Source organism: Citrus clementina, unplaced genomic scaffold (assembly GCF_000493195.1).
Source record: "Citrus clementina cultivar Clemenules unplaced genomic scaffold, Citrus_clementina_v1.0 scaffold_5, whole genome shotgun sequence".
Taxonomy (NCBI): Eukaryota; Viridiplantae; Streptophyta; class Magnoliopsida; order Sapindales; family Rutaceae; genus Citrus; species Citrus x clementina.
In genome coordinates, this window is record NW_006262201.1 from 13,882,442 (window position 1) to 13,908,172 (window position 25,731).

Below are 25,731 nucleotides of genomic sequence, written 5' to 3' on the forward strand. Positions count from 1 at the left end.
GCAGAAAAATAATAGTTGGATTCTAAAGTGACACGATCCTTTTGAGTAGGCGCAGAGGCGGGACTAATCTGTTTGGAGTCCATGAAGCTGCTGCCGGCTTGGACTTCCTCTGAATCAGGTCCAAGTCATATGACCTTAAACAAGACCCTGGCCCGTGTCTCTGCTTGTTCAATTTTGAATTAAAAAATTATAAGCTTTATTTCGGCCGGGGCACCATGTGTTTCCGAACAAATTTTTTCCTCCCCAGTTCCCCCTCAAAAAAGTTGTTTCCATTATTAATTCGCCTACTTTTTTTTCTTCATATCGAAAGATCAAAAGAAAGTATAAACCACTTTAAGTTCGGGAAAGGGCAATCGCATCCAGCAAAAGAGATAGATCTGCACAGCGGTTGGAAGAAAAAAAAATATGGTATTATTGTTTAAGTTATACCAAATTAAGGAAATTATTTTAAAAGTAAAGAAAAAGATGAAAATAAATCTATAAAGTTATTTTAAAAGCAAATAATTCAAATTAATTAAAATGGAGACAAGTGTTCCAAAAGAATTAGAATTTTCTATTTTTTTAGTTAAAATTATCATGATATACTTGAAATTAGACATTTTTTATTTGAAATAGAATTTTTTTTTTTAAATTATAAATTTTTTAGAGCAAAATGAGAAATGATAAATGAACAAATGTTTGTGTAATGGTCAAAAGCTCAAGTATGGATAATCAAATTAATGATTTAAATGATCTCTCAAAATAATGAATAACAATTATTTTAATCTTTTTTCTCTTTGAAATACAAACAAACCATTTTTGCCAACCTCAAAACTTTGATATAACATATTAATTTTCATGGTTCATGGAATAATCGTATAATAAATATATAATTTATTTGATCATAACCATTTGAAAAATAAAATGTTTGAGTGTAACAATTGCATGCAAAGCTGTTAAAAATAAATTTTAGATGAACTCAAGTAAATTAATTATTTGAAAAGAAATAGAATGGAAAAAATTTTAAATGAATTGATAAAAAAATTATTTTTTTAGAAGCTTGTAAAAAATTCTTATAAACAAATGGATGAAAATTTTGGTTTGGTTAATTTTTTAGTGCACTGGATGAAAATTTCATTTACAATTGCAATCATTCTCATTTGTTATTTATTTATTTACCGTTGAAGTTATGAAAAATTAAAGCAATTAGTTTGAAAAGTAAAGAGAAAGATGAAAATAAATGCATAAATTTATTTTAAATATAACTAAATACTATAATTAAAATGTTTAAATGAGAATAAATTATATAAAGATTAAAAGATTAAGTATAGGTACAATCAAGTTCAAAAGAACTCATGAAGTAACGAAGAAAAAAAAAAGGACTTAGATTAAGGACCCAAAATGTTGAAAATGATAAAGGGTTGTAATAAACAATTTTCAGTATTATATAGTAAATTGATATTTGTTAAAATAATAGGGGGTTAAATATAATTGGCCTTATTGATATTGTTGTTATTTTAAAAAAGTAATATTATTATTAATTGAAAAAAGGACCTAGAACATGCACCTATAGTGTTGGAATATAATGAAAATAATAGAATATAAAATCATTATAAAGTGTAAAAGAGTAGGAACAACTTAACCTAAAATTGGAAATAATTTACTAAAAAGTTGAAAAATCATAACAGAAAACAGGAATTTATGAAGTAAATTTGAATCATCACCTAAGATATTGGAATACACTTAAAAGAGTAGGAATATGTGACAAAAATTTTTTGGAAATAAAGTGGGAATTAATTAACAAAAAGTAGGAATATAAAAAATGAACTTGAGATATCTACTCAAAATATTAGAATTCAATACAAAGAGTGGGAATATAGAACCAAAAAATGGTGGAAAAATGAGTGGAAGAGCAGAACCTAAACTTTGGAATAACTTGATAAAATTTTAATAAATTCCAATGAAAAGTAGAGATCTGAAAAATGAACTTAAAACATTTACACAAATGTTGGAATTCAATAAAAAGAGTAGGAATATATTTCCGTGGAAAAAAGAGTTGAACATGTACCCAATAGTTGGAATAACTTATAAAAAATTTGATGAATTCCAATGAGAAATAGAGATCTTAAAAATGAACTTGAAATATTAACCCAAAATATTGGAATTTAGTAAAAAAAAAAAGGTAGGAATATATAACCAAAAGTGGTGGTAATAATAGTTGAATAGGTTAACCCAAAAGTCGTAAGTATCTATCAATAATATGATAAATTCTAACAGTGAATAAGAATCTTAAAAATAAACTTGAAACATTCATATAAAATATTGAAATTCAATTAAAAAAGTAGGAACAGAGAAAGTAGTGGAAAAAAGAGTTGAAAAGGTTGATCTAAAATTTGAAAAAAACTTATCAAGAATCTGATAAAGTCGAGTAGTAAATAGGAATTTAAAAAATAATCTTGAAATATCCATGCAAAATGTTAAAATTCAATTAAAATAGTAGAAATATAGAATCAATAAATAGTAGGAAAAAAGGTGAAAACACTTAACCTAAAAGTTGAAATGACTTGACAAAAATTTGATAAATTCTAATGAAAAGTAGAGAACCAAAAAATAAAGTTGAGACATTCACCCAAATTTTGGAATTCAATAAAAAGAGTTGGAATATAAAACCAAAAGTGGTGGGAACAACAATTGAAAAGTTTAACCCAAAAACTGTAAGTACATACTGATAATTTGATAAATTTCAACAATAAATAGGATCTAAAAAATGAACTTGAAATATCAACAAAAAATGTTAGAATTTAATGAAAAGAGTAGGAACATAAAACAAAAAATGTGGTGAAAAAAAGAGTTGAAGAACTTAACCTAAAATTCGGAAAGAGTTACCATGAATCTGATAAATCTAACAATAAGCGGGATCAAAAAATAAACTTGAAATATTTATGAAAAATATTGAAACTAAATAAAAAGAGTAGAAATATATAACCAAAAAAAAGGTGAAAATAAGAGTTGAATACCATAACCTAAAAGTTTGAAGGACTTGACACAAATATGATAAAGTTTAATAATAAGTCAAGATCTAAAAACTAAACCTGAAATATCCAAGCAAAATGTTAGAATTCAATGAAAAGAGTTGGAATATAAAACCAAAAAGTGATGAGAACAAGAGTGGAAGAAGTTAACCTAGAAATTGAAATAACTTACCAAGACTTTGATAAATTTAAACGCGAAGTAAGGATCTAAAAAGTAAATTTAATATATTTACCCAAACTATTGGAATTCAATAATAAGAGCAAGAATATTGAACAAAAAGTTGGTGGAAGAATAAGTTGGAACAACTTAGTAATAACTAGATAAAGTCTAACAGAATATAGAGATATAAAAAATAAAATTGAAATATCAACCTAGAAATTTGGAATTTAATGAAAAAAGAGTGGAAATATAGGACCAATAAATGGTGAAAAAATGAGTTGAAATAACTTACCAAGAATTTGATAAATTCTAATAGAAAGTATGGATGTAGAAATTGAACTCGAAATATCCAAACAAAACGTTGGAATTCAATAAAAATAGTAGAAATATAGAACTAAAAAGTGGTGGAAAAATAAATTGGAACAATTTACTAAAAACTAGATAAAGTGTAACAGATTTTAGAGATCTAAAAATAAACTTGAAATATCCACCTAAAAAGTTAGAAGTTATTGAAATGAGTAGAAATATAAAACCAAAAACTAGTGAAAAAATGAGTTGGAATAACATACCAAAATTTAGATAAATCATCAAGAAAATATAGAAATTTGAAAAATAAACTTGAAACACGTATTATAAATATTAGAATGTGACAAAATTAATAAAAATATAACCTTTTTGTGACATTTATAGTTTTTTTTTTATATTTTTTTGTACTATTTGTAAATTTAAAATTATCACAAATTTTTTCCTCATTTAATTACAATTTTATCCTTTTTTCTAATTTTTTAAATAATTTTTTCAGATTAAAAACAAATAAAAATATAATTTTTATTATATTAATCGGTTAAAAACCGGTTGTACCGGTTGCATGCCAACGCTGTATCAGATACAGCGCTGCATGGTAGGTTGACTCCCGTGTCTTTGAATCACTATATTTTTTTCGATACAGTACAAGACACAATTCTTCTAAATTGTTTATTCATGGGCCACCTGTCTCAACAGTCCAATGCATCTCCAGAATCACATCAGCCAATAAAAATTATTCTTCTTAAAGATCATGAAATCTCTCTCCAGGCAACTCAGCAGATCAATCACAGCTTCTGATTTGGATCCATTGAAGTGCTCCAAAATATCAAACAGTGGAAGCTGCAAAATTGGCATGTTGCAATGAGAAAACTTCGTAGAAAACACACGCACGCAATTTAAACGCAGACCACACAGACTGGAGCAGCCTCCTTGAAACTCACCCCCTCATCATGTTTCTGAAGCAAGTTTAACACGGAACTCGCTGTTGCCTCAAGTACAGTGAAACCTCCATCTGGGCAATCAACTCTTTGGCGTTTATGTGAACACAGCTCATCATCACCACAACCTACCGATAACTCTTGTACCTCGGCCTTTGTGACAGGAAGAGAAGTCATTTCTTTGTTATTGTATGCGCAGCCGAAAGTAACCATACTCTTTCCACACTCTTCAACTTCATGAGGTTCTTCAGCATGCCATGTCTCAGATGCCTTACTGGGAAGTTCATCTGTATTCCCCTTTTTTTGGCTAGGTGGAATCACTTCTGGAGAAATCCCACAGTTTTCCATAACCAGACAAGCCTTGATGTGTGCATAAGTTATCTAGCACCATTAAGAAAATATATTCCATTATATTCTCAAGTACATGACAGGGAACAAAGCCACATAATCCAGTAAGCACACAAGATTTATGGGGCCCAAGTACAATTGTTTAAACTGTCAAATGAAGCTTACATCGTCTGGTAATTCATTTTTGATAGGCTTCAACTTGTCTTTACAGCCAACCTTTGAAATAGCTTCCTGAATAGCTGAGAATATCTCATCTGTCAGTCCAACCTCATCACAGAGTCTGGTCCAATTAATATCAAATCCTTCCGAGACAGCCTCCAAAAGATAGTCGACAACAGTTTGTTCTTTTATTGGAGCTGACCTACCAGGGTAGTTCTATGAATAAAAAGTAGAAGTTAATGTATGTTAACATTCTAATCCAAAAACATAATCATGTTAAACAGTTCAAGAATTCCTACAGCAATTTTCTGAATTGATAGACCATCTTCATGCCACATCTTCCAAGCTTCACACTTCGCTGGTGTCAATTTTGTGCGAGTGTTGACTACTACATGCAGTTTTCTCGTAAAAGCAGTATGTTCACCTACTTTGCCATCCAGGGAAAGGTTTAGCTTTTGTGATAGGTGCCTAATAGTTTGAAGAAGATGATCCCCATGTGTAATTACAAGGTGCTGCAACATTCATCAGATTCAATTAGTTTTCCAAAATATGAAAAAGAGCAGCACCAGGCAGGCAATGGGTTTCATCTCTTTTGCTGTGAAAAAGATTGTTTTGTGAAACTTATGAGAGAGAAGTAAACCTTCACAGTTCTCTAAGCTTCATGATAACTGAATGAAAACAAATTTTATTACTTCTTACTTCGTAATCTACAAAGTCATTCTCAGGGATCAACAAAAGGTAGCACCAAGCATAATTACTGTTCGAGGGACTCAATATGTGAGCTTACTCCCAACCATAGATCTTTTTCTCCCTAGGAATTAAAAGAAAAGATACAGGTTAAAAAATCACGATATTTGCATAATACTTTTGGTTTGTTCACACCTCGTTATTTGTGGAAAAAATTCAGTTTCACTGTCTACTAATCTAAGTTTGAACATGAATTTATGTAGTTCAAATAAAGAAGGAAAATGTTCAACCCATGTTGTCACATATCTCCAGTTCTTGACTGGGTTATGACAATTTTGCATCGGCAATATGCGTAGATATGACAATTTTGCATCGGCAATATGCGTAGATATCCAGCATTGCCATCCTATTTCTAGCTTTTTGAAGATATATACATGGTAGTGTCAAGACTTATTTTACATATTTAAATCAAATACAACAAAAAAATTTATTATCCACATATCGGATTCCAAAATGGGAAAAGAGGTATAACATATGTATCAGTACCAACCTGTGATACTTACCTAGTTCCAAGCATATAAAAAGTAAGAGAACGAAACAAATATTTTGATATAAATTTGCTACTCTCTCAATTGTTAAGATATACCTGATTGACACCATCAATGTTTGCCAACCTTGCTTTGGTAGATGGCCTTGCCAATGCAATTTTTTTGATTGTTTGATCACCACATAGAGCATATCTGTGATGAGAGAATCATTTGACACCTCGTAAATGTAACACTCCACGATAATAAGAAACAAGCTTTTCATTTGTGGTGAATAAATAAACAGCTTTCTGAGATTGGTAGCCTTGCAGTAAAAAAAAAAACCTACGGAGCAGTTCCAGTGACTCTTGCAAGCTTCTTTCTCTCTTCCAAAAGCATATGATAGAGTTGCATGTCGGCCTGCGGTAGAGAAAGAAGCATTTGGGAAAATTATTAAATCAGCAACTACAATTTTAGCAACAATGATACAAGTGCACCTTGTGAAGGGATACTGTGAGACAAACTTTACGCAGTGCAGCCCATCAATTATAAATTTTAAGTTTCAGTATATATTCCAGAGTCAGTTTGGGGGTTTGAAGAAAGCAGCAAAACTCCAGGAAGAAGGGAAAAGATGTTCACAATTCTCGCTGATGAAATATTTCATTTAAGGAGTTTCTTGGCAGTTCCAATGCTGGATCATTGGAGCCCCATTTAGGATTACTTTTGAGAGGTTTAAAAGTTATTTTGGAAAGTTAAAAGTTAATTTTGGTGTTTAGTACATTTTTAAAAAAATCACTTTTAGCAAAATCACCTATAGCGGATTTTGAAAAGCTAAGAAAGAGTAGCATTTCAAAATTTGATTTTGAGAATCAATTTTATATTTAATACAATTTTATATACTTCCTAATATATATTATAAAATTTCAAAATTATCCTTATTCAATTAGGAAATAAAATCGTTACATTTAAAGAGATTATTATTATTACCGGTTATATTGAGATAACACAATATCTATATATATATTTTAGATATCAATAAAAATAAAAAAATTTATTTTAGAAATCAATTATATATACACATAAAGTATTATTATATACACCTATTCATAACTTATAAATAAATTTTATTGAACATTATATCTATTTAAGTCATTTGCATTCTTACAATATTTTAAAAGTGAGATTTACCAAATGCATACGACTGTTTTTAGTATTCACAGCACTTATAAAACTTCACAGCTGATTATTTTTAAGTAATTATTTTAAAAGTTACAGCATTCTCAAACTGGCCGTAAAGGAAGAATCAGAGTCACAACTGAAAATAGAAAGGGACATGGATTGCTTCAGCCATTAATGACCCAGCAAACATTCAGGAAATGAAAGATCAACATTTTGAGCAGTAAATAAGCAGTTTTTCTTTTTCAATATCTAATTTTGTTTTATTAATTAGCTATAATTGTTGTTTCATATTGAGGGTCTCGAGCTGTACTTCGAGTGGTTTATTAGAGGGGCTATAGTGCTAAATATGTTGTTCCAGTCTTCTAGAGGTCTTGTTGACTAATACTTGAAAGCTGATGGAGGTGATGCCTTTTGGTTTCCAAATGCTCTCTTAAATGATCTGGGTGAGAAATTGTTCTGGGTGTTCTCAGGTTTACATTTTGCTGGTTCTAATTCTTAGACCTTTGTTGTCTTGATTAAAAAGCAGTATTAATTAAAAGAAAAGAAAATGATAGTGAATACTATGCTAGAAGAGCAAAACACTTCAAAATAGTGGGGAAAGTTATTACAATTCCAACTAACAGTGAATTATCTACCACAAAGCAAGACAATGAGAAAGTTTAGCCTAAAGTGCCATTCATATGAAGCGATCAAATTGTTTGAAGAAGCCAATTCTGAGCAGGAAAATGAGTATTTTTTCAGAGACAGAAAATGAAGCTTGCAAATATTAGTATGTTAAATATGGATCTAGGTAAGTAAAAATAAAAATAAATGAGAACCCATCCGAAGTACTAGAATGAGTAACAATACTTGGCTCCAGTCTTGCATCAAATTTTTCATCCCAAATGATTTTTCAATTAAGATGGCATTGTCATATTAGTCACTGCATCTCATCAAAAGACTTGAAACAAATAGTATTACTCTTCTATAATTCTCAAAATAATGAAAAATGCAAAGAATTCTTGACAATGGTGGTAAAAAATCTGGCCTCTGGTTAGGGCATGCCAGATTAGTGGAATTTCAGTTCTGACCTAAGCCCGACTTCTTACCCTCATTCTTAGAGACTCGATGCAATGCAATAATAAAACAATGATCAGAATAGAATAAAATAACACTTAAAATCACAAACCTCAGAAAATCCCTCATTTTCCAAAGTAGCCGAACTCTTCAAATCCCCAACGTTGCTTGATATGGTTTCATGTTCCTCGGCATCAACCATTTCCCCATTAAATGTCAGAAGTAAAGGTGGTTGATGATCTGGTCTTGCAGAACCAAGGTATTGCTTTCCTTGTTGACTGACACTGATGCATTAAGGAACAAGATTTTGTCAATTTTTGTGCTAGGAATTATTTATATGTAGGTGTAAAAACTGTACAGAATATGAGGTTCACAACTAATGATATTAGCTGGGCATGAGAAAAAGCAATAAAGAACATAACTGCTGCCTAAAAATATTAGGTGGGCATGAGAAAAAGCAGTAAAGATATAACTGCGGCCTAAAAATTAGCAAATAACGTAATTGAAGAACATAATACCTTACAGTTCTGTATACATCTTTGATGGTCTCTGTCAGATAACCTGTATTAAGTAGCAGCTTTTAGTTTAAGACATTACTGATCTATTACATAAACTGAAAAGTTAAAAAGACAGCATATTTGCAATCAAAGTTAGAATAAACATTAAATAGATAATCAAGGGACCCCCTAGCTCTTCAGTACTCTTCACATATATGCTTTTTCTTTTGGGTTAATTTCAATTTAACTCATAATAAATTGACTATCTTCAAAATATCCCAAATTATTATAAACCTCAATCTACCCCCAATTATTGTTAAGAAGATTTTTTCCTGTATACGTGCCCCCATTTGTCCTAATCTTTTGAACAGTAATTGGCGGTAAGTTGAGGTTTACACTAGTTTGGGTGATATTTTGAAGATAGCCAATTTATTAGGAGGTAAACTGAAATTAACCCTTTTCTTTTCAGTTGAGGCCTTTTTTCTTCCAGTGGCATTTACTTCCATACCCCAACAATGAAGACATATATGCAATGTAACTTGCCCCTATCTGTGATATGGATAAGGTGTAATCACAAGGAAAACTGAAACCTATGCGCAATATGATGATGTCAACGAACTATAGCTGTCAGATTCAGCAATGGTTGTTGCTAGATACTTTATCTTAAGATACAAACCTAGGCCAACATGTCAGAAACTTACTCACTGCATTAAGCTACAATAAATAATCAGCAGTAATTCGTAAGACTTTCAATGGAAACTCAGGTATTCCATCAGGTACCATAAGAAATTAATTGGTAAGCGAGTGTTTTCCACCAATTTGATGAGTGATCTTTCCCAAGTCCATGAAGCAGGAGCTTGTCAAACTGAGCATCAACTACTTTTTTTGACTGTAAAAAAAGTTGAAAAACTATCAGCAAAAGAAGCTATGAAAAATCAAGAAATAACAAATAATAATGAATATGAACCATAACAAACTCATTTTTTCAACTTCAAAGCTGGTGCATCATAGAAAACTGCTCATGGAATCCAGAACATGATGAGGAAAATACCTTATTCTGGATGATATTTTAGTTTCGTTATTTGAGAATAAACCAGATCAGTTCTCAAATAGGATTGATTAGGACTTCTGAGTATATGGAGGGCTGTAAATTACAATTTTCTGAACTCACAATTTTACATTCTTCCTCTTCAGTGAAACTTAGAATTCCAAGTGAAATTAGTTTGTTTACAGAATTTAAGAATTTGTCCACAAGAACGATATTTTTTCCTAATCATTTCTGCCATATGAAAGCACTGTCAATGCAGTTCTGAAACTTATTGCAAACTTACTTGCCAGAAACTTTAATCCTTATGTACAAGAGCAGAGCTTTCTTGTTCGGGAATTTATCATACAGTAGGAAACAAATAATTAATTGTTAAGTTACCACTTGACTTCAAAGATTAAGCTATTTAAATAATGGCTGCATCAAAAATATTTAAGATGTAACACTCCTCTCACATGTATGTGGAGAAAAAAAAATGAAAAAAAGAAAAAAAGAAAAAAAACACCACAAACACAGCTAGTTATAATTTTTAATAAGGGTGGGGTGATTTGCATCCTAAATGGTGCTATGAACACCTTCTTAGTTCTTACTCAAAACACCCACTTGTTAAATTTAGAAAATGAACTTTTACACAAAACACCTTTAAAAATACCAAAACAATCCTCAGTTAAACTCCCTTTTACTTTTTTAAACCATGAGAATAACTTTCGTACGCAGGAATTTAATCAAGCGGAGAGAATTTGTTTGAAAATCTTGAAAATAACAGGAACTGACAAACTTCTCATAGTTTTAAAGTGGGAGAAAACTAAATTATTTTTCATACTTAAACTTCCATGCTTGAAAGGCTGCAGCAGGAATGGGCATTGGAAGAAAATATGGTTGGTTTAGAAAAACTCTTTCTCCATTAAGTGTTCGGCTTACTCAAAAATTTTAATTGTTTTAGAAAATTTTAAAAGTTCAATGCAATCCTCTTCTATCATCTTGAGTCCAGTTTTACAAGGATATCTGTTTCTATTATGTTTGTAAAACCATTTTATGGTAATGGTTAAAACTAAATGGCAACATGAGATCAAGTTTTAGATTCATGATATTGGAAATATAATAAAATTACAGTTTACGATTTAAATGGATGTAGTGAATGTGTGTTAATGGCAATATATTTTAAGTTGTTATATAAGTTTGTCCTTAATAGTGAACTAAAACTACGGGTATTTCTGTAATACAAAAATCATTGAAAAAAAGGAAATAAAACATATTTTAGAGGGCAAACAGCCTAACCTAATAATAACGAGAGATTCATACACAAGACCACTTGGTCAGATTCGCTCCAATGCCATTTTAGGCTACTGCTAGACTCAAAATCTTAAGCTAGTAGGTAAGGGTCTAACTATACTATTTAAACTCTACATAAACAAGAGAGCAAAAAGGCAAGAGATGGTAAATAGAAATTGTGGAAAAGTCACTTGTTTTCTATCCTATTTTTAAGGAAAAAAAGATAGGGATAGAATTTCAGTTTTTAGATAGAGTTTGTTTCCTTGTCTCTTGGTCTATAGTTAATTGTTCACTTTCCTACTCTTGCACGTAGTGTAGTTTAGAATCTATATATGTATTATGTAATCCTATTGTAAAAAATAAGAAAATGAGATACATATTGCTTCAATAATTTTCTCATGGTATCAGAGCCGCTCTTTGATTCTTGGGTTTAGTTTTCAATTCTATTTGAATACCAATGTCAAAGAATAGCGAGCAAGAAACTTTTGAGTTATCTTTAGAGCAGTCACAACATCTACAACCATCAATCACGTTTCTAATGATAATCCATCACTTTAGATCATGTTGGAGATTTAGTCAATTAATTGTAAATATTTAGGTGTATCTTTCCTTTATTATTTGATTTAGTCATAACAAGAAAGCATATATTAGGGAGATATTGTAGGATTAGTTTACATAATTTAGAGATTCTTTATTTAGTTTCCTTTTTAATTAGCTTTCTAAGTGTATATATTCTGTCAAAGTTAATGAGAAAGGATGAACAAGAATTATTAATTCATCAGTATTCTTGTTTCATGGTATCAGAGCTAGGTTACTAGTCAGTTTTTTTTTTTTTTCTGGAGAATTGCTAAATATGACCTCAGAGGTGTCTTCCACCACAGCAGATCAAGCATCTGCAGGATCCATAACCGGATCCTCATCTACACCGTCTTTTGACAGCCACTCTCTGCAAATTACACAGCACAGGCTTAATGGACTGAATTTTCGAGAATGGTTTCAATCCGTTATTCTTGTCATCAGGGGTAGAGGGAAGGTTGGCTACTTGACAGGGGCAATGACACCTCCTTCGGACACAGCACCAACTTATAGCACTAGGGAAGCAGAAAATTCGCTTGTCATGGCTTGGCTCATTAATTCTATGGAGCCAAGTATTGGACGAACTTATCTGTTTTACAAGACAGCAAAGGAGATTTGGGAGGCAGTCCAAGAAATTTATTCTGATCTTGAAAACACATCTCAATGTTTTGAGATTCGATCAAAGATTCGCAACACCAGACAAGGAAATCTCACGATCACTGAATATTACAATTCCTTAATGGAGTTGTGTCAGGAAATTGATCTTTTTTATGAGATGGGATGGTCCTGTACTACTGATGCAGAAAAATATAAGAAAATGCTTGAGAAAGAGCGTATTTTTGATTTTTTGCAGGGATTGAATCTGGATTTGGATGAAGTACGTGGAAGACTGCTCGGGATGAAACCTTTTCCAACCCTTCGAGAATCGTTTGCTGAGGTAAGGAGAGAAGAAAGTAGGAAGCGTGTGCTCCTTCCTTAGAAGCACGAGGCTCGGCTCTTGTAGCAAACAAACAAGATGATGGTCATGTATCTCAGTTGAGGGACAGGATCTGGTGTGATTATTGTAAGAAGCCCTATCACACTCGTGAAACTTGTTGGGACTTACATGGCAAGCCACCTGATTGGAAACCGAAGAAGCAACGCAAGCAAACCAAATCAGCCAATATAGTGGAATCAGATTCAAGCAAAGTTGCTAGATTTAACTTCTCAACAGAGCAAGTGGAGATTCAACAGCAACTTCTCAATCAAACTAAGGTGTCAACGGGATCTGAGAGTCAAAACTCAAAGATTCCTACTGCAGCTATAGCACAAACAGGTAAAATAAGTCAAACTTTCCTGTCAAAGTCACAGCCAGCAGGCTATTGGATTGTAGATACAGGGGCCTCTGAACATATGATTGGGTCAATGAATGTCCTTGAGGATTATGACAAGTGCAATAGCAGGATAATGTGTGGGTTGCGGATGGAAAAATGTCACCTGTAGTTGAGAAGGGCACGGTTTGCTTACCAAATATGATATTGAAATCAGTTTTATATGTGCCCAAATTGACATATAATCTTTTGTTAGTTAGTAAGTTAACAAAATATATGAATTGTGTTGTGACTTTTTTTTCCTCTCACTGTGAATTTCAGGATTGTTCTTCGGGGAAGATGATTGGCATTGCTGAGAAAAAAGATGGTCTATACTACTTCTCGGGAGTTGGGGATTCCAATAGAGTTAAGTCACAAAATAAAATGTCCATGTCAGTTGTTTCCAACTCTGATATTATGCTATGGCATCAACGCTTAGGGCATCCAAGCTTTTCTTATATGAAAGTTTTGTATCCAAATCTTTTCGTTAATAAAGAAAATTTTTTGTTTCAATGCGAACATTGTGTTCTTTCTAAACAATCCAGAGTCAATTATCGGCCACATATATACAAACCCTCAAGACCTTTTCAGTTGATTCATAGTGATATATGGGGTCCATCCAGAACAATCAATTTAACTAGAACTCAATGGTTTGTCACTTTCATAGATGACCATACTAGGGTGTGTTGGGTGTACTTGATGAAAGATAAATCCGAGGCATTTTACTAGTTTCAAAAGTTCCACAAATTTGTCCAAAATGTTTTTCAATCCAATATAAATGTCCTTAGAACAGATAATGGAAGGGAGTATTTCTCAAATGAATTTAGCCAATATTTGGGGAATAATGGGATACACCATCAAAGTTCTTGTGTTAACACACCAAAACAAAATGGGGTTGCCGAAAGAAAGAATCGACATTTGTTGGAAGTTGCTCAATCAATAATGTTCACTAGTTCTATTCCAAATTCCTATTGGGGTGAGGCAATTCTCACATCCACATATTTAATTAATCGTCTACCCTCAAAAACACTTCAATTTAGAACTTCTTTGAGTGTCTTCCTTGATCATTTTCCAAATATAAATTTTTTCAACTCGTTGTCCCCAAAAATATTCGGTTGCACAGTGTTTGTCCATAATAAACAACCCAACCAAAGCAAACTTGATCCCAGGGCTCTTAAATGTGTATTTGTCGGATATTCTCCATCCCAAAAAGGGTACAAATGTTATTCTCCTTGTCTCAAAAGATTTTTTGTCTCATGTGATGTAACTTTTTTTGAAAATTAGCCCTTCTATCCCAACAACCATCTTCAAGGGGAGAATTTTGATGAAGATGGTCATTGGGATCCTAGTCTATCTCTTCCAATATCACAAGATGTCTCATTTTTTCCCATAAATTCTACCCTAATAGAACCAGGAAATGTCAGTGTCCAACCACCTCTAGAAAACTCAAGTCCAAGTCCATTTCCTATCACTAGTCCTATTTCGAGTCACGGTCAAGAGAGAGAAGCAATTTCTGAGAGACCACTTCAAGTTTACTCTCGAAGGCCAAAAGCTTCTCAGCAAGACCAATCATTGAACCAAGAACTAGATCCTAGAGTGAGCAGTGACCTGGACTTGCCGATTGCAATACGGAAAGCAATAAGAACATGCACAAAACATCCTATTTCCAATTTTCTAACCTGCACAAAGTTATCTTCTGGATTTAGAGCCTTTATAGCAAAGATCGATAGTGTGGTAGTTCCAAAGAATATCCACGAGGCTTTCAAAGATCCAAAGTGGGAGAAAGCTGTGCAGGAGGAAATGAGAGCATTGCATGATAATGGAACTTGGGAAGTAGTTGACTTACCAAAGGGTAAGAAAGTGGTTGGAAGCAAATGGATTTTCACAGTGAAATATAAGGCAAATAGAGAGGTAGAAAGATATAAAGCTCGGTTAGTGGCACAAGGCTTCACACAGACATATGGGATTGATTATGAAGAAACATTTGCTCCAGTGGCCAAACTCAATTCTATTCGGGTCCTCTTGTCCTTGGCAGTTAATCTAGACTGGGAACTACACCAACTCGATGTAAAGAATGTTTTCTTGAATGGAACTCTTAATGAAGAAGTGTATATGAAGATTCCACCAGGATTTCAGTCTGAAAAAGAACGAGGTAAAGTTTGCAAATTGAAAAAATCATTATATGGTTTGAAACAATCCCCACGTGCATGGTTTGCCAGATTTAGCTCAACTCTCACTTGACTAAAGTACACTCAAGGGCAGGCTGATCACACTATCTTCGTTAAGAAAAGGGAAAATGGAAAAAAGGTCATTCTTATTGTATACGTAGATGACATCATACTTACAGGTGATGATAATGTTGAGATTCACAGGCTCAAGAGTCAACTGAAGGAAGAATTTTAAGTTAAAGACCTAGGACCTCTAAAATATTTCCTCGGTATGGAGGTTGCTAGAAGTAAAGTGGGTATTTTCATTTCTCAGAGAAAATACACTCTTAACTTACTAGAAGAAACATGGAAGTTGGGGTGCAAACCAGTAGGAACTCTACTCAAGAAGAATTGGAAAAGCAAGATTAAAGATAATGAGCCTTCAATGGATGTAGGAAGATACCAACGCCTAGTTGGTAGACTGATTTACTTATCTCTCACACGGCCTGATATTGCATATGTTGTGAGTGTGGTGAGTCAACACATGCATTCACCTACTCAGAGACATCTAGAGGCTGTAAATCATATTTTGAGGTATCTCAAAGGAACTCCAAGAAGAGGACTAATGTTTCTAAAAACTGAGAGCAAGAGTATCGAAGGATATGTCGATGCAGACTGGGCTGGAAGTGAAGATTGTAAGTCAACTTCAGGATATTGCACCAAGTTGTGGGGTAACTTGGTTACATGGAGGAGTAAGAAACAAACAGTTATGGCAAGGAAAAGTGCCGAAGTTGAATTTCAAGCTATTGCACAAGGAATGTGTGAGGTTATATGGCTGGAAAGATTGATGCAGGACTGGCAAATCACAGTTTGCTCTCCCACTAAGTTGTATAGTGATAGCAAATTTGCCATCAGCATTGTGAACAATCCAGTCCAACATAATCGAATGAAACATGTCAGAATTGATTGAAGTTTTATCAAGAACAAAATCGAAGGAGGAGGTATCGATTTATACTACATCTCTACTCATGCACAAGAAGCAAATATCCTCACCAAGAGTCTACCCAAACCAACTCATGAAAGGCTTCTCAGCAAGCTTGGAATGCAAAATATCTATTCCTAAGCTTGAGGGGAAGTGTTGGAGATTTAGTCAATTAATTATAAATATTTGGGTGTATCTTTTTCTTTATTATTTGATTTAGTCATAACAAGAAAGCATATATTAGGGAGATATTGTAGGATTAGTTTACATAATTTAGAGATTCTTTATTTAGTTTCCTTTTTAATTAGCTTTCTAAGTATATATATTCTGTCAAAGTTAATGAGAAAGGATGAACAAGAATTATTAATTCATCAGTATTCTTGTTTCAGATCACAACCCATAAATTGAATGGTCAAAATTTTCTTCATGGTCCCAATCTGTGAAGATGTTTATCAGAGGTAAAGGGAAGATTGGTTACCTTACTGGTTCAATTAAAAAACCAACAGAAGAAGACCCAAAATTTCAAACTTGGGATGTTGACAACTCAATGATCATGTCATGGTTAGTGAATTCAATGGAACTAGAGATAGGTCAAACTTACTTGTTTCTGCCAACAACAAAGGATTTGTGGGATGCCGTCACCAAGGCCTATTCTGATTTGGGAAATTCTGCTCAGATTTATGATCTAAAAATCAGAATTCGAGAAACCAAATAAGGTAGTCAAGGAGTGACTAAATACTTCAATATTTGGAAGGGCTTATGGCAAGAATTAGATCAGTACTATGATGGTGAGTGGGAATGTGTTGTTGATAGTGCTAAATACAAGAAGACGTTAGAAAAAGAGCGTGTATTTGAATTCTTAGCAGGTTTGAGTTCAGACCTTGATGAAGTTCGTGGGCGAGTACTTGGCAAGGAACCTCTTCCTTTTACCAGGGAAGTGTTTTCTTATGTACAAAGCGAAGAAAGTAGAAAGAATGTGATGATGGGAGGTTCTTCAATAGAGAACTCAGCCTTGATCTATGTTACACTAGAAGCTCTACTAGTTGGTGGAACAGAAAACCTGAAGAAGAGTGATGAGAAGGACAGAGTTTGGTGTGATTATTGCCACAGGCCAAGACATAACAGAGATGCATGTTGGAAGCTTCATGGAAAACCTCCAAATCTGGAAAACAATAAATTCTCTGGTAAACATAGTTGTGGTTTCCAAGTTGTAGGGGAGAATTAGCCGACAACCAACACTGGAGAATCCGAATCTCAACTCTTCACTAAAGAGCAGTTAGAGCAACTGTGAGGTTTCTCAATCAGTCACAATCTCTCCCAAATCCTTCATCCTCTAGTTCTTTAACCCAGAAAGGTAATAATTTCACTGCTTTAGGAATTGTTTATGAGAAAAAAGATCCATGGATCATCGATTCAGGAGCAACCGATCGTATGACTAGCCATTCTAAATTATTTTGTTTATATATTCCATGTTCTGGTAGTCAAAAAATTATAATTGCTGATGGTTCACTATCTTCTGTAGCAGGAAAACGATCTATTCCTCTCTCCACAAATTTGTTGTTAATATCCGTTCTTCATGTTCCTAATTTGTCTTGTAATCTTTTATCTGTTAGCAAAATTACCAAGGATCTTCATTGCATTGCTAAATTCTCTCCTTCCTATTGTGAATTTCAGGACCTGTGTTTGGGAAAGAAGATTGGCAGTGCTAAAGAGGTAGATGGTTTGTACTACTTCGAGGAGGATGTTAGTTTGTATGGAAAAGCTCAGGCAGCAAATAATGAACTAACTTTCTCTATTGAAGATGAAATAATGTTGTGGCATCTCCAATTAGGTCATCCTAGTTTTTCTTATTTACAACATTTGTTTCCTTTACTGTTCAAGAACAAAAATCTTTCTTTGTTTCAATGTGAAATTTGTGTATTGTCCAAACATCATCGTGCATCTTTTCCTTCACAGCCGTATAAAAAATCTGCACATTTTTCTCTCATACACAGTGATATTTTGGGACCCTCTCATGTTACAAATATTTCGGGGACTAAATTGTTCATAACTTTTATTGATGGCCACACTCGTGTTTGTTGAGTGTACTTGCTTAAAGAAAAATCAGAAACTGCAACACTTTTTAAAACCTTTCATACCATGATTCAAACACAATTTTAAGCAAAAATCCAAGTCTTTAGAACTGACAATGGGAGAGAATATTTTTCTGCTGCCCTTGGTCATTATTTCATGGAAAATAGCATTGTGCACCAATCCCCTTGTGAAAATACTCCTCAACAAAATGGTATTGTTGAATGAAAAAATCGATACTTGTTAGAAGTTGCACGCTCTCTTATGTTCACAAATAGGGTGCCAAAACAATTTTGGGGTGAAGCCATTCTCGCAGCATCATACTTGATAAATCCCAAATCTTTAATTTTCAGTCTCCATTAAATGTTTTCACAGAATTCTATCCTACCGCTAAAATTTTCACATTTTTACCACCAAAGATTTTTGAGTGCATTGCTTTTGTTCATGTTCATACACAGAACAGGAGCAAACTTGATCCTAGGGCTTTAAAATGTGTATTTCATGGCTATTCTCCTACTCAAAAAGGCTACAAATGTTATGATCCATTGTCTAAAAAATTCTTCGTCACAATGGATGTCACATTTTTTTAAAATAGATCTTTCTTTTCCAAAACTTCTCTTCAGGGGGAGGGTCATACTCAGGAAGATCATTTTTGGGAATTATCTCTTCCAATGCCTATTATGTCTTGTGTACCTCATGTTCCTTCTACATTGCCATCAACTGCGAATAATGAAAAATCATTAGAGAGAGTTCCAGAACCAGATCTTCAAGTCTACACACGACGGAACTTGCAGGTAACATTCATTCTAATCCTCTCCTCATTGCCAAGACTCGGATCCAAACACAGGCAACTTGGAACTTGTAGGTAACATTCATTCTAATCCTATTTCAGAATCTGTTTTAGAAACTATAAATGATCTAGATGTTCCAATTGCACTACGGAAAGAAACTAGGTCTTGTACTCTTAATATAATTTCTAAGTATGTGTTATATCATAGATTATCTCCATTTTTTAGAGCTTTTACAACTAACCTGTCTGTCATAGCAATTCCAAAATCTATTAGGATGCTCTTTCTATAACAGAATGGAGAGATGCTGTGTATGCAGAGATGAGAGCTCTTAAAAAAAACAAAACTTGGGAACTAATCAAATTACCAGAAGAAAAAAAATCAGTGGATTGCAAGTGGGTTTTTACAGTTAAATACAGAGCAGATGGGTCACTTGAGCGGTACAAAGCTAGGCTCGTTGCAAAAGGTTTTACACAAACATATGACATTGACTACCAAGAAACATTTGCTCCCGTGGCAAAGATGAATTCCATTCAAGTTTGGTTGTCTCTTGCAACAAGCTTAGGATGACAACTACAACAGTTAGATATTAAGAATACGTTTCTTCATGGAGAGCTTGAAGAGGAGGTATTTATGGATCTACCACCAGATTTTGAGAATGAATATGGTATTGAAAAAGTGTGCAAGTTGAAGAGATCACTTTACGGCTTAAAACAATCTCCTCGAACTTGGTTTGACAGATTTACCAAATTTGTTTGTAGCTTTGGATATTTACAGAGTCAAGCAGATCATACTATGTTTTTTAAACACTTCACTGATGGTAGTGTTGTGATTGTCATTTTATACGAAGACAATATTATCTTGATTGGAAGCAATGTAATAGAAATGGAAAATCTCAAAAAGGTTCTTGTTAGAGAATTTGAGATTAAGGATCTTGGACCCTTAAGATATTTTTTGGGCATGGAAATTGCAAGATCCAGTAAAGGCATTTTTGTTTCTCAAAGGAAATATACTATAGACTTGCTCAAGGAAACTAGCATGTTGGGATGCAAACCTGGAGACACTCTTATTGATCCTTATCACAAATTGGGATATGCAACTGAAGAAAAATCAGTGGATAGAGAAAGTTACCAAAGGTTGGTTGGTAAGTTGATATACTTGTCTCATACTAGGCCAGACATAGCCTTTGCAGTAAGTGTTATTAGTCAATTTATGCACTCTCCATGTAAAAAGCACTTGGAAGCTGTTTCCAAGGTTCTCAAGTCTCTTAAAAAAAACTCCAGGAAAAGGCCTATTATTCAAGAAAAATAACAATGTACAAGTTGAAGTATATACTGATGCAGGTTGGGCAGGATCTGTTATTGGTAAAAGGTCAACTTTAGGGTATTGCACATTTGTGGGAGGAAACTTGGAGGAATAAAAAGCAATCAGTGGTTGCAAGAAGCAGTGCTGAAGCTGAATTTAAAGTAGTAGCACATAGTATTTGTGAACTTTTGTGGTTAAAAAAGCTACTTGAAGATTTGAAGATTATCATTGATGTTCCTATGAAGTTGTGTTGTGACAACAATGCAGCAATAAACATTGCTCATAACCCTGTTCATCATGACATAACCAAACATGTTGAAGTGGATCGTCATTTTGTCAAGGAGAAAATAGAAAGTGGTTTGATATCCATGACCTTTGTTCCAACAACAAAGCAACTAGCTGATGTTCTTACTAAAAGACTTCATAAATCAAGTTTTGAGTCACTGACTAGCAAGCTGGGAATGATTGATATCTTCGAACCAGCTTGAGGGGGAGTGTGGAAAGGTCACTTGTTTTCTATCCTATTTTTAAGGAAAAAAAGATATGGATAGAATTTCAGTTTTTAGATAGAGTTTGTTTCCTTGTTTCTTGGTCTGCAATTAGTTGTTTACTTTCCTACTCTTCACGTTATGTAGTTTAGAATCTATATATATATTATATAATCCTATTGTAAAAAATAAGAAAATGAGATACATATTTCTTCAATAATTTTCTCAGAAATTTTACTTTGACTGGAGCTACTTAATTAGTCAGTGAACTATCCATAGACAATGCAGAAAATAAGCAACAAATATGCTACTATTGGGGCGGAGTACCTACTCGAGACCCACGAAGAACATCTATTGGCATATTAAGACCCCAGTAACCTCCACATGCTTGAATAGAAGTCATCAAAAGATACGATTCCCTTGACATGTCACGTTCCCTGTTTGAGACCATGCAGTTATCACAATTTCCTGCAAGGAAAAACATAATAAGCTGCATAGTTGTTAATAATGATTTAAAGAATATTTATGACGACTGGTGCAAGACCACATGTTTCGGCTGAATAAGTTTCCCCAAAATGATTAAGCAAGAACTTCCTTCTGCAAGTTGTCAGTAAACAATATCGTTGTGCAGCAAGTAGTGACTCCATAATAGCTGTTCTTTGATTTTCCTGGACAACAGTAGACCAAAAACTCCTCTTTAACAAAAGACAATTATGAGAGATAGCTTTTGTAGTTCAATATGCAAAGAGTAGCCCATTCTAAAAGCAAGGATGAAAATTCTATAAAAACTGTAATGTGAATGCTTAAATTAAAAGTTTAAGATAGTAGGTAAACTCCATCACACTCCCTCATGCCAGATGTAACTCATTCAATAAGCTTGTCAAGTGGATTGGGCGCAAGCCAACTTCACTCTCCATGAACACAAACTAGAATGTCAAACTTGTTATAATTCTGTTTATTAATAGAATGAGAGTTTCAAACAGAAGACCATAAGGTCAATATGCTTTGTTATCATTTCAAAGCTACCACTTAACCTCGATAAAAAGGAATATATAAGCTGTAAGAAATATAATTGAAATTATATGCATAATCTTTTAAGCCAATATGAAGCAGAGTAAAACAAATTGCAAAAAAAAAATAAAAAAAAGGAGCTTTGTTAAGTTTTGAACAAAAGAGAGCAGATATTTTACTGTTTGAGATTCTCCACAGTAGAAGTCGCCCTTTGCAAAGTTGCTTCTCGCATAATAAAGCCAACAGACAGAGGCTATACCATCTCTACCACATCGCCCACTTTCTTGATAATAGGACTCTAAAGTCTTTGGGCAACCATAGTGTATCACATGCCTAACGTCAGGCTTATCAATGCCCATGCCAAAAGCCATAGTGGCAACCATAACACGAATTTCATCTCTAATAAATAATCTAACCAAAAAAAAAAAGAAAAAAGAAAGAAAGGTTCAACTTGGTTTAACAAGTATCAAAACAAATACTGCTAAAAGTCAAAATGGAAGGAAGGTAAGGTGAGAGAAATTTATCAACAGCCTGATCAAATACATCACAACCGGAATCACAATTTCATACATACAAGGGTTATAGATTAAATACCTATGGGCCTCTTCACGAGCTTTACTGCCCATTTGACCATGATAGGTTCCAGCCTTTACTCCCAACTGCTTAAGTGCCTTGGAAATCTAAAGAAAATACATTGATTGAAAAGGGCACAGGTAAGCCACTGTCATCATGAGAAATAAACTTTATAGGAAATGTCCAATTAAGTATAAAATGACACTTTTACTATAAAATTTTATTATTCTAATATATTTATGATGTAAAGAACATATATAATTGTTAAAGGAAAGCTGTAGTCAAAACTGTAATTATCTCCTCATGTTATTGAACATATGCAGTTGGAACACCTTCAACACAGTCCATGTACATCTATAGCACAGTTTCAAATGCTTCACACACTCTAGGATGAAAATGTAATGCCTATGTGACATAAGGTGCGTTCAAAAGCACCACACCTACAACATGGCTCAAATTGTGATTGAGTGAACCTTGGCCTCGTCCTAGTTTCCAATCAATATGAAAGATTTTGCTTTTTTTTTTCCCAGCTTAAAATGTATGCATTTTATTCTTATAACTAGAAATTTTCATTTCAAAGCTTAAGTGATTGGAAGTATCCTGGCATAGTGGATAATGTTATGGTTACCTTGGAAATGACCAAGAAATAGCAGTGGATTGTTTCGAAACATGCAGGTTTAAATTTCAACAGGACATGTGAATAGGAGGCAGAATGGCTTATAAAGGACAAAAGAGAGGGGAGTGGGAAGCAAAAAGAAGAGAGGGACTGAGACCTCCTCAACATCTTTGATTGTCATGCAGTAAACGATGATAGAGCCGGCACCAGCAACAGACTTCAAAATTTCTTGCACAAGCTCATCCACAAATGATTGACCACGATTAATAACTTTAACTCCATAGAAGAGATTTTTTCGATCAAATGATGCAATTGTAACATATGGATTCTTCAATTTGAGGGAATTGATAATGTCAATACGGACCCTGAAATATGCCAAAACAAATATAAATTAAAAAAATTAAAATTTTCTTATTCTGATAAAACACATATAATCAGTCCAAAGAACAGTTTAAAAGCATATAATACTAAAAAAACAGCATTACAATAAGTACTAGTGTCCGGAGGATGATCAAATGAGGAAATTCTTTAGCAATACTTTTATTGGAAAGAATTTGACACCAGTATGACATAACAATACTATCAGTAATTTACAGTTTTCTTCTAAATCAAATAGATTATAATGTTCTACTGTTTTAGATTAACAGTCATAAGAGGAGATGGACAAAGAGCCAGGTCTATGACATGTCACAAGTTCTAAATGCTGACAATAAGAAGACGGATATTGATAAATAAAGGAAAAGTTATGATAACTACAATCTCAAGTTTTTCATTACGTCTTTACAGCTACTATATATAAAAAGAAATGCCTGAATGTCCAAGCCTGCACAATAGAGCAAGGGCAGAGAAGTCAAAAAATTTTCTGATTATGATACAAATCAGAAAATTACTTTAAACCCGAAACTCACAAACTACAACATTGGCAAGAAAGATTTCAAATTGCATAACTAAGTAAATTATATTACTACCTGCATAGGTATAAAAAGACAATTGATAATTGATAATCATCTTCCTTTCTTTCTTTTTATTTTTTCAAAACTCCTGGACCCCCAGCTCAAAATCTGAGTCCGGGACTTCCACCAAATGTTAGGAATTCTATGAGACAAGCCAGAATAAGACAATATGAAGATTACCTTAAGTTCAGGCCGTGAAAATAGACAATTCGAAAAATTGAGAAGAAAATGAGTGGCACAATTTGCATCAGAAGGGATGTTAATACCAAATCAGTGTGAAATTCACTAGCAATAACAGAGGTACGTACTTTTCAGTAGCAGTTGCAGTTAAGGCAACAAATGGAACACCCAGAAGAAAGGTGCGTAACTTGTCTAACTGCTTGTATTCCAACCTGAGCATCCAAAATTTAGGATTATTTATAATAAGAAAATACTGAAAGAGATGCTTGTCAACCATTAGGTAAAAGAAAGATGTTTCAAAAAGTAACGATGACCTGAGTGACACACATGAAAAATCAGTTTTTGAAAAGCCAGGTTCATAGAGTGAGGAAGTAAAATAAAATTAAAATGTGAAGCAACAAAAAGACCATTGGGAGATGGCTCAATCGACACTCTAATACATTTAAACCCCATAAGCATAAATTGTTCAGAGAATAAAAAAAAATCATATTTTAAGGGATAAACAAGAGAGAAAGAAACCTAAAATCATGGCCCCATTCTGATATGCAATGTGCTTCATCCACAGCAAACAAACAAACTCCCGCCTTAAGCAATTTTGACCAGAAGCTGCAGAAATTTATACAAACAAATAAATAACATTCCATACAAAGTTGATGAACAAAAAATAAAACTACAAAATCAAATAATGAGATAATGATTGCATTGGATGCTATGCACATAGGGTACCTGATGGGAATTATGCAAGCTTTTTCTGGAGTCATAAATAATAACTGAAAATAACCAGTCTCAGCTTTTGTCTGGACACTGGAATCAGTTTGAGCACTTCCAAGAAACTCAGCATTGATGCCCCTCTGTTTTAAACTCATTACCTGATCTTGCATCAATGATATAAGGGGGCTTACAACTAGGGCGGTCTTTCCAGTAACTAATGGAGGAAGCTGATAGCTGGTATTGTTAATAAAACAGAAGAAAATTTAATTTGTGAACTGAATACTCAAAAAGTGATGCAAAACGAAAGTGGAAGTGTAATTTTAATAAAGTTGTTACCATAAAGACTTGCCACTGCCAGTAGCCATGACCACCAAACAGTCTCTTTTCTCTATAATTCTTTGAATAACATCTTTCTGGTATGGGCGGAACACCGAATACCCAAAGTATTTCTGTATAAATCATAAAAAATTTGCATGCAATATTACAGAGTTAGTACAAGAAAATGCGCTTTTATAATCAGATTTTGATTTCAATTTTTAATTTTACCTTGAGAGTAGACTCCATTTCTCCTCTCTCAGTTTCGACGCTTCGTCTCATCTCCTGCGTGCGCAATTGCAACCTGAAATTGAACGGGGATGATGAGAAATAATAAAATATTTTATATTTATAATTAAAATAAAATAATAATAAAAGTGCATTCCCGCCTTTTTTCAGGTTGGGCCTGATTGCGGGCCTCCCACATTTGGTATTACTATTGACACCCATCGAAAGCTGTTGTTGAAACTTGAAACTCCGTTGTT

The 25,731-nt window shown here is 33.5% G+C and overlaps 1 protein-coding gene across 2 annotated transcripts; it reads right to left on the minus strand.

Moving 5' to 3' along the window:
* Positions 1 to 4,022: 4,022 nt before the first annotated feature.
* On the minus strand, positions 4,023 to 25,551 carry LOC18041321 (ATP-dependent DNA helicase RecQ). Of its 2 annotated transcripts, XM_024184297.1 has the most exons (19): positions 25,478 to 25,551; positions 25,268 to 25,380; positions 24,947 to 25,165; positions 24,740 to 24,826; positions 24,349 to 24,432; positions 23,245 to 23,452; positions 22,493 to 22,578; positions 22,078 to 22,309; positions 21,432 to 21,555; positions 21,219 to 21,355; positions 9,646 to 9,754; positions 8,887 to 8,929; positions 8,481 to 8,652; positions 6,483 to 6,553; positions 6,256 to 6,349; positions 5,222 to 5,434; positions 4,929 to 5,138; positions 4,419 to 4,796; positions 4,023 to 4,317 (listed from the first exon to the last, which is right to left on the minus strand). In XM_024184297.1, exons 1-19 carry the CDS (start codon positions 25,526 to 25,528, stop codon positions 4,192 to 4,194), a joined length of 2,757 nt encoding a protein of 918 aa, XP_024040065.1. In that variant the 5' UTR covers positions 25,529 to 25,551; the 3' UTR covers positions 4,023 to 4,191. The 2 variants fall into 2 exon arrangements, with proteins under 2 accessions (XP_024040065.1, XP_006432012.2); XM_006431949.2 differs by lacking the exons at positions 24,740 to 24,826; positions 24,947 to 25,165; positions 25,268 to 25,380; positions 25,478 to 25,551 and having other exon boundaries at positions 24,221 to 24,389.
* Between the last annotated feature and the right edge of the window lie 180 nt (positions 25,552 to 25,731).

Coding starts and splice junctions, on each gene's coding strand:
- LOC18041321 (XM_024184297.1), bottom strand. CDS start 25,528: ATGAGACGAAGCGTCGAAACTGAGAGAGGAGAAATGGAGTCTACTCTC. Junction 25,381..25,477: donor AAATGGAGTCTACTCTCAAG/GTAAAATTAAAA, acceptor TGATTTATACAG/AAATACTTTGGGTATTCGGT. Junction 23,453..24,348: donor ACTGCAACTGCTACTGAAAA/GTACGTACCTCT, acceptor GGCATATTTCAG/GGTCCGTATTGACATTATCA.